Below are 13,781 nucleotides of genomic sequence, written 5' to 3'. Positions count from 1 at the left end.
CTTCTAGCACCAAGGCTCAGAAGTTAAACGATTAACCAAGGTCACAGCAGAATCCAGAATGGAACCTGGGTCTTCGGGACTCTTAATTCAATGTTCACCGCCTCCCCTCAAAAAACAAAGCACACACAGGCAAACACACGCACAAGTGAGGCCAGTGAAGGGTTCCAGCAGCTGCCTTTCTCCCACAGATTTGTGATCAGACCAAAATAAATCACCTATTTGACGACTTCAAGTGAGATTCTTAGATCACACCTTAGGAGTAGTATCAGTTTTCTAATAAGAGACACTTGTACTTCAACCCAATTAACTAAATGTTCTTAATGCTCATTCAAATAACATTTGGCCCTTTGTTTTACTGGGACCAACTTCTTTCTCTAGGGCAATGCAGTTCACCAACCATTCAGGTTCAAGGCTATCTACTCTCAGCCATCTCCCATAGAGACCGCCTCACAAGATGAAAGCACTTTAATTTGGGGGCTCACAAAGTCACTTCACTGTAAATTGATGATAATGGTTGCTGTCCTTGAAATATTCTGATGACTGACAGAGAGTTTTTGGTAGGAAATCTTTCCTTCGGTTAGGCTGGACAGTCCAAGGTATTCTCAATTATATTTGAGTATTGCGTGTGTGATTTAGTTTTCTCAAAAAAAAAATCAGTTGTTACAAATGACAATGTGTTTCAAGAGAAGCTCCCCCATCTAGTTTTGCACTAATATGTAATGACATGGGAGTATGATCTTGATATAAATCAAAATATGCTGGCAGTTCACATAGTCAAAATAACTGGTAAAATATTTGGATATCTTCATACTTAAAGTCGTGCATGACACATGCAAAGATCCATATTGCTCACCATTCTCTGTATACCATACGAGTGGTAGATACCTTGGGTATAAGACTATTCTAGGAGGAATTTGCTAATTCTTTTCCTGCTTGATCTACTGCAGTGGGCCAGATCCATATTTGAAGGCTAGAGATAAATTAAAATCATCCTTCTTAGTTTACAATTCTAATTGTATTAATTACAGTAGTTTACAAGAGTTTAGACCCTTCCAAAGAGTCTGTCTGCATAATCACATTTCCACAGCCGCTTTCATCATCATCAGTGATAATAACTGGATCAGTAGAGCTCCAACCACCACAACTAACCTCCTGCTCATCTATAAATTGTTTGGACTGAATGAAAAGAAAAAGAAAAAAAAAAAGAGGACAATTAAGGTTCTTATCCTGGGATTTTATAATTAGGACGCTAAGCCACTGGTCAGTTAGTGGCTAAGTACACGAGCTTAAAAAGTTATGTAGGCTTAAATGTTGAGGAAGACCTTTTTTGGGACCAGGAAGGGCAAAGTTGCAAGGAAGCAGAGGAAGCCAGTTCCCAAAGAAAGGACTAAATAGAAGCACAGAGAGAGGTAGAGGAAAGGAAGAAGAGATGACCACATGGGGAGTGGGGGGGGGGGGCAGGGTGGGAGAGGAACAGTGGTTTTCTTGGTTTCTGGAAGCAACCTTGATTTCTACCAGCTTTCCAATCAGCAGGGCGAGTCTGGGTGGATCCAGGGCTTGCTTCCTTCCCTTCCTTGGATTCCAAAAGAACTCTCTTTCTGTGCACCACATTCCCCTTCTTGGGTCAGCTAATTTACACAATATTTTGTTCCCCATAACCAAGACTCTTCTCTAGAACATTCATTTTGGCAGAAATTACCAAATTCTGGCAAAAGAAGAAGAGTTATGGCTGAATGTGTGATAAACTGCTTTTTCATGGGACTCACAGACTGAATTCAACAGTATCAATAAAATGAAGAAAAAGGTAGAGAAAGGGCAAATTTCAGAAATCCATGGTTAATTTTTAGCCACTGTCCCTAAGCTCCCATGTAAAAGCTCATTCCTTCCAATGGCCATTTGGGGAGCTCTGTGCCCCCTGAACCAGCATACAAGCTAGTTAAGAGGGAACGGGTCAAAGGCAAAGTGGAAGAAATAATCATAAAATGCATTCTCAATGCATCAGGTTGACCACAGGAAATTCAACATCCAGGGCACAAGTTACTTCAGGATTATCCTACAGAAGAAATCAGCCCTGGGGTCATAAAGGTTGAAAAATGGAATTGTAAACATCACCTGGAATTATCAGGGGATGAAGAATGGAAACAAGAAGGCAGTGGAGAGCTATGCATGAGTTTAATCAAGGGGTCTCCGCCGATTCGGTAAGAGATAGATGGTAGTGGAACATCAATGCAAGGAGACGTCAGGAAGAAAGGGGAAACCGACAAATAAGGCAAATAGGGGAAAACAGTAATACTGGAAATACAGATAATATTTTAGATGTTTGATTTTACAGAAAACCAAGTCAGAAGTTGATAATTTGGGGCACTTAAGTCATTAAGCACCTCACAGGCCCCAATGATTCCTGCAACGTGACTTAAAGAAGAATGTTAAAAATGATCACTCTGAGGGATGCCTGGGTGGCTCAGTCGGTTAAGTGGCTGCCTTCGGCTCAGGTCATGATCCCAGGGTCCTGGGAACGAGTCCCACATGGTGGGGGGGGTCCTTGCTCAGCGGGGAGCCTGCTTCTCCCTCTGCCTGCCTCTCCCCCTGCTTGTGTTGTCTCTCTCTGACAAATTAAAAAAAAAAAAAATGATCACTCTGAGAAGTCTAAGAAACAATGTAGCATCTCTTGTAAAGGACTCTAGGGTCCTACTTGCTAGTGCTGAACTTCAATTAGCAGCAAAGACAAAGTGAAGAATACACACACTTAATGTTTACGTGGGAATACATAAGGAAAAGCAAGGAAGTGGTAACAATAAGCTGTTTATTTTGGGATAAACACTGAGTTGAATTTGGTTGTGAGCACTTTTCTATGTGTTTTATACTTCAGAGTAAGATTCAAAATACACTCACTGAACAGAGAACGAAATCAAATTAATACAGATGCATACAAAGTGCAGGTCTCCCTGCATTTGAGGTAGCCATTTTAGTAGGGAGAACAAGGGGTTCCTAGCAATTTCAAGTCCATTCAGTTATTTGTGAACTTTTCTATAATCCATATGTAGATGAAATTCCATTTTTTGGTGACTAGTTTGTAATTCAACTATAGGGCGGCTGTTCTTGCACTTCTAGCTTCCCTATGGAAAGTTACACAAAGCTTCAACTTGCCTCAACTTACCTAACTTCTCCAATTTCACCAAAGTTTAAATATAATACAGAAAACTTCAGAAGCAAAAAGCCATGTTGCTGTTGGACCAGAACCATCTCTAAGAGATATATTGTGAGGATTAGTTAAAACCATACAGCAAATTTTGTTAGAATTTTTCCAGCTTGGTTGGTAACCCTTAAATAGAGTATCAAAAGTAGGAATGTAGGGTGCCTGGGTGGCTCAGTTGGTTAAGCGACTGCCTTCGGCTCAGGTCATGATCCTGGAGTCCCGGGATCGAGTCCCGCATCGGGCTCCCTGCTCAGCAGGGAGTCTGCTTCTCCCTCTGACCCTCTTCCTTCTCGTGCTTTCTATCTCTCATTCTCTCTCTCAAATAAATAAATAAAATCTTTAAAAAAAAAAATTAAAAAAAAAAAGTAGGAATGTAAATCTGCATTCCTCAAAACACTGACCAAAAAAGAAACCACTCACTGAATGCTTCTCTACTTTATACTTCCTCTTACTTTAGAAAAGTTACTCCTTTTAAACGCTGAATGGATTTTTTTACATTTTCCTTGTTTCTTACACAGTTACTTGATCTCGTCACCCCTAATCGCTATAAAGGAGGCATAAAAGGAGGGAGGAGGAGGGAAGGAGCAGGTGGGACACACAGAAAGAAAGGGAAGGGTGAACGGTAACATGCTTACTGTGTACCAGGCGCTCTATCTGTGTATTATTATTCCGTTTTGCCCTCACAATAATTTCTTGACTGAAAGTGATAAACCAAAGTAACCGCCGGGCAGTGCCTAGAGAGGCATATTCTTCAACTGTCGTTGCTTTGGGGAGGCAAAACAACACAGAGAAGAAGAATGCAGGCTCCAGAACTAGGGTGTTGCCTGGGTTCAAATCTCAGCCTTCAGCCACTTAGCTGTGTGACCTTGGGGACGTCACTTAATCTCTCTGTGGCTCGGTTTCTTCATCTGGGACAATCAAAAAAACTAACAGCACCTACTTCAGAGGGACTATACAGAGCCTCGCCTGGAACCTAATTTTTCACCATTATTACTACTACTACAGATGACTTTAATGGAAACACACATTAACATTTATTTCACATTAGATTATATTCTTTAAAACTTTCACATCGCACATTTCACATTGTTGTTATTTCAGTGGCAACTTGAACCACACAGCCCAGACCAGAGGCTGGCACGTGGTTAGCGTTCAAACAAATATTTCTGAATGAAAGAATGAATAACTGAACAACTGTGGTAACTAAAATTAGGAAATATGGGCATGAGAGGTAGAAAAGTTCAATAAAGCTTCCCAAATTCTAATCAAGAAGTACTCTCTGAAAGAGAAGACGTCATTTCTTTTCCCATTAAGTGGTAGAAATTTTCAGCAAAACAGAATTGTCTGGAGTAACTTTAATGAGCCCAAAACAAACAAAAAATATGTAGAGGTTTATATAAAGAAATAAACACATAAAGAGGAGAAACTTCCTTTGGAAATAAAGGCAAAGTTAATAAGCACTTCCTCCTAAATAAATCAAAGGTACTCGACTAACGAGGCTGCTGAATTATAACACTAAAACTGAGGTTTAACACTGGCACCAAGGAAAATGAGGAGGCTCTTTCAAAGTTTCTCTCGCAAAATTAAAGGCATGAGTCAATGCTCAGCATGTATGTGTAGAAAATAAGCAAACAGGAGAGGGGTGGATATGAACAGACCACCTGGTGGGGCGGGGGGGGGGGGGGAAGCTGGCTGTCCCCAAAGGGCCTCCCAGGATATTCTCATTACGCTGACCCATGTCTGGCCCCCAGACACCTAACTCTCAGGGCATTCAAAACAGATCTCTCCGTCTCTCTTGTTTTCTCTGCTTCCTCCTCCTCACACACCCACTTGAGGTGTAAGACAAATATCTAAATCCCAAGTGCCAATTTATTAATTGACAAGGTGGCATAAAAACTGTTGCCGAGTCTAGTAATTCACGTCAGCAAATCATCCACAATCCTGTCAGAGAGTGAAATCATTGCCTCAAGCTTGCTGGGTAAGCATGGACTCAAAACAAAGGATATTTGACAGGATTAACCAACTATTTCAAGCACTTGGCAAAAGAAGCCTCTCGCATCCATCTCCATGGGAGCAAAGGCCTTGCTGGGACTGAAACCCTCAAAATCTACTGCCCAAGCTCCCTCTCCTTGGACTGTTTCTGGGGCCAGTATTTGCTCCCTTGACTCAATGATCTAAAAGATGTGGTCTTTCTTTATATAGGTTTTCTATTATGTATGTTTTTATGTATTTCTATTATCTATGCTTTCACATATTTGTATGATACATGAATACATTAAATCAAATTACGATCAGGGCTTCTTGACCTAGAAATGATTTAAGTGTCTTTAGCCAACTTTTAATCTGTGAGAATTATAAAATTTAGCTTTCAGAAGATAATCTCATGTCTCTGAATTTCCAGGTTTTAATCAAAAGCCTTACTTTAACCTCCATGTATCAATACATAATATATTATTAATGGAGGATAGCCAGAAGAAAGGCAGGCAGGGGCAAGGGGCCCCGTCCTAAGAGGATTATTCTACACAACCCTGCAAGGAACCCTACACCCTTTCCCATGTGAACAACTCCCTGGTAGGTAGATGAGCACATGGACAAAAACCTAATTGGGTGACAGGTGCAGGGAGGGTTAATCAGATTAAAACAGCCCGCCAACAATCTCATAAAAACCCCTAGATTTAGAAACGCCAACAGCAACCCTCTCAGGTCCCCTCCCTATTCTTCGGGATCTTTGTACTATCCCTCAGTAAACTTAACTATCACTCAATAAACTTTGCTTTGGTGCCCACCACTCTTCATCTGGTCTACCTCTTCATTCTTCAAAGCGGCGTGACCAAGAACCATGGGCACTGAAGGAAAAGAAATCCTGAAACATTATTAGAACAGGACTACAGGGACACCTGGGTGGCTCAGTCAATTAAGGACCTGCCTTCGGCTCAGGTCATGATCCCAGGGTCTTGGGAGCAAGGAGCCTGCCACTCCCCCTGCTTATGCTCTTTCTCTCTCTCTCTGTCAAATAAATAAATAAAATCTTTAAAAATCTTTTAAAAAAATAAGAGAGAAAGAAACAGGACTAAAAATGGTAGAGTATAATCTCAGTTATACATATCTGTATATATATATATACATATATATATTTTTAAAAATTTATTTCTTTATTTTGAGGGGGGAGGGCAGAGAGAATCCTCTAGCAGACTCCCCACTGAGCATGGAGCCAACTTTGGGCTCAATCCCAGGATCCATGACCTGAGCCAAAATCAAGAGTCTGACGCTTAACCAACTGACCCGCCCAGGTGCCCCTCAATTTTATTTTTTAAATGAAGTGAAAAAGTGATGGCCTAAGGAGCTAGAAAAGATCGGCAATACTCAACCTGTTCCGGTCAATTAATAAGACAGCACATATTGAGCCATCTTATGTACCTTTGCTTAATCTTCTTAAAGATACACAGCAAGAACAGGGACACGTACTGATGAATCATTCCTCAACAGCACTTACATAAATATTCTTCTATTTTTGTTTCTATCACATGTAACATTGTTTTACATAATCCAGTGTTAACAGGGCTCTTCCAACTTCACCCACTCCAGGTCCCCACTTTCTTTCCCCACTGCATCCACTCAAAGATTTTAAGGTCTTTCTGTACAAGAACCATACCTGATTTATGGTTATGTTCTTTGCACCTGTCCACAAAATGCAGTCTAACGTGAGCAGGATGGACTACGTGACGGAATACCTATTCACTCAATTCAAACAACCTTAGATAACATGGTCTTAACAGCTGCCTAGAGCACATGGGACATTTTTAATTGACTACCAAAGATACAGAATCCCCTCCTGTTGCTGATTTTGTTTTATTTTTTTAAAGCACAGTTTTAACTTTAAATAATTCAGCATTTAGAGTTGATTTCCTCTGACTTCCAGGGCCAAGTGTCACTAGGATAGAAAAAACCTCAGTTCTAAGTACACGTTTCCTGAAGAGGACAGACTATAGCGAGTGACTGCTTGAGAAGACAGCTCGCATTTGCGGGGACAGAGCCGGAGACTACTGTGTTGCCTTTCCTGCTTACACCCTGAAGTCCTTCCTCCAACTTCGTTTTCTCTATTAATTGGATAAAACAGTCTGTATGGGAGACAGAGAAGAGCTTTGTTTAACATCCCTAAGATTCCTTCTATAAAGCATGGTTTGGGCTGACATCTTTTTAATGGGCTTTTTTTTAGCCTAGATTATTTTTCCTTTTGCAGCCATGAAATTTCCTTACACGTATATAGAACTAGTGTAAAGAAATTAAAAAATAGTAAAAACTGTAAGCTAGTAAAACAAGCATTGAAAAGTTGTGTATTTTATCTTATGTATACTTTACCACAATAAAAATAATATTCAGAGTAACCTGTGTAAGTCGGGAGACTAACATCACGAGGCAGTACATACGCAGTCTATTACAGATACATAACGGGACCCACGTGAAGGAGAATTCCAACATCCTTACAAAAGCACCAAAGAAATTAAAGCATCAAAAACAAACAAAGTCAGACATTAAAAGGGAGGAATTCTGTATGCCATGGTTAAGCTGCTTCTTTTTACCAAAAAAAAAAAAAGGTAAGAAATGTCAAAATCATTTCCATATCCCTGAACCACAGTGTCAAATTATTCTTTTAATTTATCCGTTACCCATGGGATACAAGAAACCCTCCCTTAAAAACAGGTATGCACTAGAGAAAAAGATATTCCAAATGCAAGAAAATGTAGTAGACAAACACAACCATCGAACGTGGCATAATAATCTAATTAAGCACACTTGTTGTCTTAGACACCGGCTAAGCTGCAGGAATGGTTCAAGCTCTCCTTACCTAAAGGAATGTGAAAAGGCTTGCAATCTGCAAGAAGCCGCAGTAAGCATTAAAAAAGAAAGGAAGTTCTGGTAAATCTAAAACAATGAAATAACCTACTTTTTTAAAAGTCGTGTAAGGTTTTAACTTGGACTCTAAAGTGCTATACAATCAAGCTGGCATAAAAAGAAATGAGAGCATCAACGAGAGGTATATAAATTGTCAAAAAAATCCCCGTGAGCTATGTTTATTACACAATGCTTAAAATGATGACAGTCCAGATATAATAAGCAAGTCATTTGGTTTTTTGGTACAGAGTAAATAATACATTGATTGTCAAACTTATTCAACCAATCATTCCCCACAAACGAAAACACAAAGTCATGCAATCTGAGGGTTTTGTTGGTAAAACAAAAAAACTTTCATGCCAACAGAAGCACAGCAAATTTAAACCATGTTTGTCACTTTCAGAGCTATTCTAATCAACATGGGGGGGGGCTGCGGGGGGGGGGGACACACAAAAACACTGTGAAGTGGTTTTATCGAAATTGCCACAAAAATTCTGCAGACTAATCTACAATATAAATGCAAAATGAAAGGCAAAGCTCAATAACAAGATCTGGGCCTAAGCGTGGATGTAGAGAGCTTACAAATTAGTACACATCAGTACACAGATAAGCATGTCATAATCACACCACGGTATAACAATGTCCCACAGAACTGAAGGCAGGTCTCAGTCCAAGCGTGCAGTCAGTGCTCCTGGACGCGTCCCCAGCAGGACAACAGGCTCGGCCCACAACCACAAACTTGCAACTACGAGAGACATACTTACCCTGCATGATCAGGAAGGACCAAAAGGGCAAAAGTACACAACCAGAATTTTCCAACAACCTTAAATGTATTCGTAAGGTGATTATTTTGAATGCTATGCCTAAAAGTTGGAAGGCTACACCTAAAATAATTTAGGCAATATTTCAGGTCTGGTTTGAAGGAGCGGGCTCCCTCACTAGAAAAGAGGAGAATCCAGCATTATCCACAGCCCAAGTCGGGAAATAAATGCAACCACAACATACTTTAATTTGCCTCAGCTACTTAATGAGCAAGGAGAAATGAGGACATACTTTACATCTTCCAGCTTTTTGGTGATGACTGATCCAACAGATGAGAAAGCAGCTGACGCCTTCTGTCCAGCCTGAGATAAGGTTTCAGATGTCTTTTTGTATCTACATTGAATTATAAAAGAACAAAGAAAAGTTAAGCTAACCTTTTCTAATAGCAGTTATTTAAAGCACAATCACCAGCTCTTGGAAAGCTCTCAAAAATTAAACAAAATTTTTTTTTGAACATCCAAACTCCTTCACAATCACCAGGTGGGCATCATCAACTCGCATGCTCCTCACCCCTCATTCGGGTGCTGTCTTCAGCAGTGCCCTATGATGGCCACATAGATGCCTATAAAGGCAGGGCCAAGGAAATCAGGGTACAGGGCAAAAACAGTCACGGAGAAAAGATGAAAATGAGCCAGAGGCTGAGAGAAATTATACCTCTTATTCTTTTCCACTGAAGCCAAACAAAACAAAAATGAAACCAAATTCCTCACATGCCTTTTATAACTTTATCTCCTAAAAAGGGACCAGAAGCAAGGTAAGGCTCATGTGTACTTTATTATTCAAATAAATTGTATGGGCTATAAAGAATTTTTTTTTTTTGGCATGTCTGCAGAGCTACCAAATAAGGACTTGTAGACTCTTGGCAGAGTACATATAAGGTGCGACACTCAAAATGACTTGAGTGTACATCTGCTAGGACATAAAGCTAGCATTTACCACCTCCCTCTCCCCATGTACCCAGGGATTAGTGAAGGGAAAATAAAAACAAACGAATATGGTAGCCACGAAGAGGTTAAGATCCTCACGTTATACAAAGGAATGCTCAGGCATTTTTACTTATCCCATCAAGGTGAAACACTAAAAACAAAAAGTTTATGGTGATACACAGTCAAAGAATCGTTTCCTGGACTTCTGTGGGTAGAAAGTGGCTCAAAGGGGATGGACACCCTAGTGCTGTCCTGTCAGGATGCCGTCAGCCTCACTGCTGCTGGTCACCAGTCAGCACCAGGGACTAAAGACACAGATGATAAAGAATACACATCAGAATCTGTTCCTAGAAGCTTGCTCCTCCTGGTGCTGGGAAACACAGCTGCATCGTGATAATGCCATATCAAAATCTGTGTAATCAAAAAGACAAGAAGATTAAGGGGCTTCTGCCACCAGCACCTAGGAGAGGCGATGAGCCAAGAGTCTTATGCTATGTATAGAGCAGATGAAGAAAGACCTGGCTCTGTACTTGGTCAACCCTGAGTTCAAATCCTGCCCCCCACATTTTTGAGTTTTGTGACCTCAAACCTTACCTGATCCTGTTTCCTTATCTCAGGCTACCTCACCTCCCACCCTATTCGGTCATTTTGAGGACTACGTGACACATTTTTGGCAAGTCAATATACAACACTGTTGGCACTTAAATGTTATTACTTCAACTCACAGACGAGGCTGGGTTTTCTTTCTATCCCCTAGAACAGTGTGGAAGACCAGAGTTAGAGAAGAGTCAGGTACACTTGAGGACTGGGCGGGGAGAGCCCTGTGTCGTACAAAGAAAAGTTGCAGAAGCACCCTCATCCCCTTTCAATTCTCCTGCCCAGACAAAAGGAGCAGAAGTGTCCTTTACATTCTCTAGAAAAAGGTAACGATCAAGGGAACGTACGCAGATGTTGCTGTCACATCCTGCCAGCCTTTAGCAATGTTCTGTTTTAGTTCCTGTAGTGAATTGATCCCAAGTTTCCGTTTGATCTCTGCTAGATGCTTCTCTTTTGCTGCTAACACTTGAGACAGAGTCTGGATTTCTTCTTCTACCTATGAGGAAGGGGGGGTGGGGTAAAAATACAGCAAGAGTCATTCAATAAGTGAAGATTATTAATGCCAAACTGTACTCAAACTTCTAGAGTCGTTTAAAACCATTTTTTGATTCATTTATCTGTCTCTTTAAAAACAACATAGAGCGGGGGCTCCTGGGTGGCTCAGACGGCTAAGCGTCTGCTTTCGGCTCAGGTCATGATCTCCAGGTCCTGGGATCGAGCCCCATGTCAGGCTACCAGCTCAGCAGAGGGTCTGCTTCTCCCTCTCCCTCTCCCCCTACTTGTGCTTTCTGTCTCTCAAATGAATAAATAAAATCTTAAAAAAAAAAAACCCAACATATAGCATGTTGTTAAGTAAACTGGTTACATGCCCATCTCTCCTATAGAGCTTCTCTTTTCTTCTGTCTTTTTTATTTATTTATTTTATTTTTTTGGAGAGAGAGCATGCAAGTAGGGGGAGAGGGGCAGAGGAAGAGAGAGAATCTCAAGCAGGCTCCATACCCAGTGCAGAGCCTGACATGGGGCTCCATCTCACGACCCTGAGATCATTACCTGAGCTGAAATCAAGAGTCTTTTCTCTTCTTTATATTTCTATCTTGAGTTGTCCTCAGGCTTCTCCCTCTCTCTCTATACTTCCTTACTCTGCTATCTCATGGAAGCTTAGGGCTCAAACCTCCACACAGATAATATTCAAATTATTCTAACATCCACTCTTCTGACCCCTGGTCTGCATTTCCAGATGGACACTTCCACTTGAATGCCCACAGAACTCCTATTTGTGTACCAAATCAAACCACTCTCCACTCTCCACTAAAACATGCACAGCCAAGCCAAATCGAAATCCAACCTTCCTGTACATTTCATTTGAGTTTATACTGGAAATGTCTGTCCCAGGGCCTGCCAAAGCCACAGCCATAAATAAATCAAACTGTCTCCCCTAGAGAGCCCCACAGATGTCCCGTGTGGACCCCTTGATGCCGACCAACCAGCCTTAGCTGGACGGTTAGAGAGGTAAGCCCCTGACCCAAGGGCAGCTAACTAATTGAGTGGCTACCACCAAGTGATGTGCCTGCTGTAAAAAGATGCTCCACTAATCATGGTCTCTCTCATTCAGGAATCCAGTTTGAGAAACTGAGATAACACTGGGAGTAGAAGCTAGAAAGACTTGGATAAAGAAGCCCTAAAGTACAGGTAGGGCACAGTGAGATGAGGAGATATGGAAGCTTAAAAATATTTGAGGAGGCCAAAACTCTAAGCGGAAGCTAGGAAGAATAGAAAATGACTTAGAGAGCAGAAGAAAAGCCCGAGTCAGAAAAACAGAGGGCAAGAGGCAGACCCACCAGGAGAAAGAGAGAGCTCACTCGGAAGAGACCTTCTGTCCCAGGAAGTTGAAAAAGTGGGATGGTCATTAATATTCAAGACCCTAATGAAAGATGGCTTCTCTTGGCTTGTTGCAAAGCCATATTCTCAGCCTCGATCTCACACTTCTATGATTCCAAAGACAGCATGGCCTTTGAAAACAATAACAGTGGGGGCCGCCTGGCTGGCTCAGTCGGTTAAGTGTCCAACTCTTCATTTCAGCTTAGGTTATTCATGATCTCAGGGTCCTGATATTGAGCCCCACGTTGACAAGAGTTTGCTTGTCCCCCTCCCTCTGCTCCTCCCCTCCCCGAATAATTAAAAAAAATAAAATAAATAAAAACACATAGCATTGTTAAATAAACTATTTTCACTGCTAATTAAATCTTTACACAAAATGAAGAAAAATAGTACTCAACCAAAGGAGAGAAGAATAAATCAAATGGGAAGTGGCTAGCAAAACATAGTTTGTTTGTTTTTTTAAGATTTTTTTTTATTTATTTGAGAGCACGAGAGAGAGCGTGCACAAGCAGAGGGGAGGGGCAGAGGGAGAGGGAGAAGCAGGTTCCCAGCTGAGCAGGGAACTGGATGATGCGGGGCCTGATGCAGGGCCTGATGTGGAGCCCGATTCCAGGACCCTGGGATCATGACCTGAGCCAAAGGCAGACACTTAACCAACTGAGCCACCCAGGCACCCCAACAAACAGTTCTTAAGAGGGCATTAATTAGAAGGTAGGTCCAGAACAAAAATAATCCTCTGTGCTTGTCAGCCAGGACCTCTCATTCTGTACCAGTTTTGGAAGTCACATTTAAGTGGAATATGAAAAGAAAAAGGCAACAATGAATGAATGAGGTTCAAAATCAAGTAAATTAAATGATTTGCCCTAAATCATCAAACTAATAATGTAGGAACCAGAATTTCAAGCCCAGGTCTTCAGGCTCCACTTCTCAGTTTACTGGCTAATCCTCTTTGCACACTATTAGCTTTCCAATATCTCCATCTCTATCCCAACTCCAACTTTTCATATACTCCAAAGAACAGATTTAAAAGATAAATACCCCTTGACACGTCCCTGAAGTTTCCTTTCCCTAATGACAGTTGAAGAGAAAGACCACTATAAATCTTACTGGACAATACATGACCCAGTGCATTCCCCACCTTTGTTGGTTAGATTGTGCTGCCAACATACCTAGCTCAACACAGCACAGCTATCATTCCTTAATTCAACATATATATTACATATTATATATATACAAAATACACATATTTTAAAAATAGGAAAAATATATATATTAAAAGAATGACCTTTAAAGCACAAAGAATATATCTGATAAGGATCTAGTATCTATAACATATGGATAAAATACTTAGGAATAAATGTAAGGAAATATAAGACTTGTACACTGAAAACTACAAAACACAGCTAAAAGCAAAATTAAAGACATCTTAAATAAATGGAAAGATATTCCATGTTCAATGATTGGAAGAC

At 40.9% G+C, this 13,781-nt stretch overlaps 1 protein-coding gene across 1 annotated transcript in view; it reads right to left on the bottom strand.

The window, feature by feature from the left end:
* TPD52 (tumor protein D52) overlaps window positions 1-13,781 on the bottom strand; it is a 38,249-nt gene that overhangs the window by 7,593 nt on the left and 16,875 nt on the right. Inside the window, exons 3-5 of the mRNA XM_088022795.1 lie at window positions 10,782-10,930; window positions 9,143-9,244; window positions 8,043-8,069 (exon numbers count right to left, since the gene is read on the bottom strand). Coding sequence (XP_087878921.1) covers window positions 8,043-8,069; window positions 9,143-9,244; window positions 10,782-10,930 — 278 coding nt within the window. The remainder of the gene's footprint in view (window positions 1-8,042; window positions 8,070-9,142; window positions 9,245-10,781; window positions 10,931-13,781) is intronic.

Source organism: Eumetopias jubatus, unplaced genomic scaffold (genome assembly GCF_037043125.1).
Source record: "Eumetopias jubatus isolate StellerSeaLion01/CBP00866 unplaced genomic scaffold, mEumJub1_p1.0 scaffold_4, whole genome shotgun sequence".
Classification (NCBI taxonomy): Eukaryota; Metazoa; Chordata; class Mammalia; order Carnivora; family Otariidae; genus Eumetopias; species Eumetopias jubatus.
Note: the sequence above shows the minus strand (reverse complement) of the source record. Positions and strands in the feature narration are given on the sequence as shown.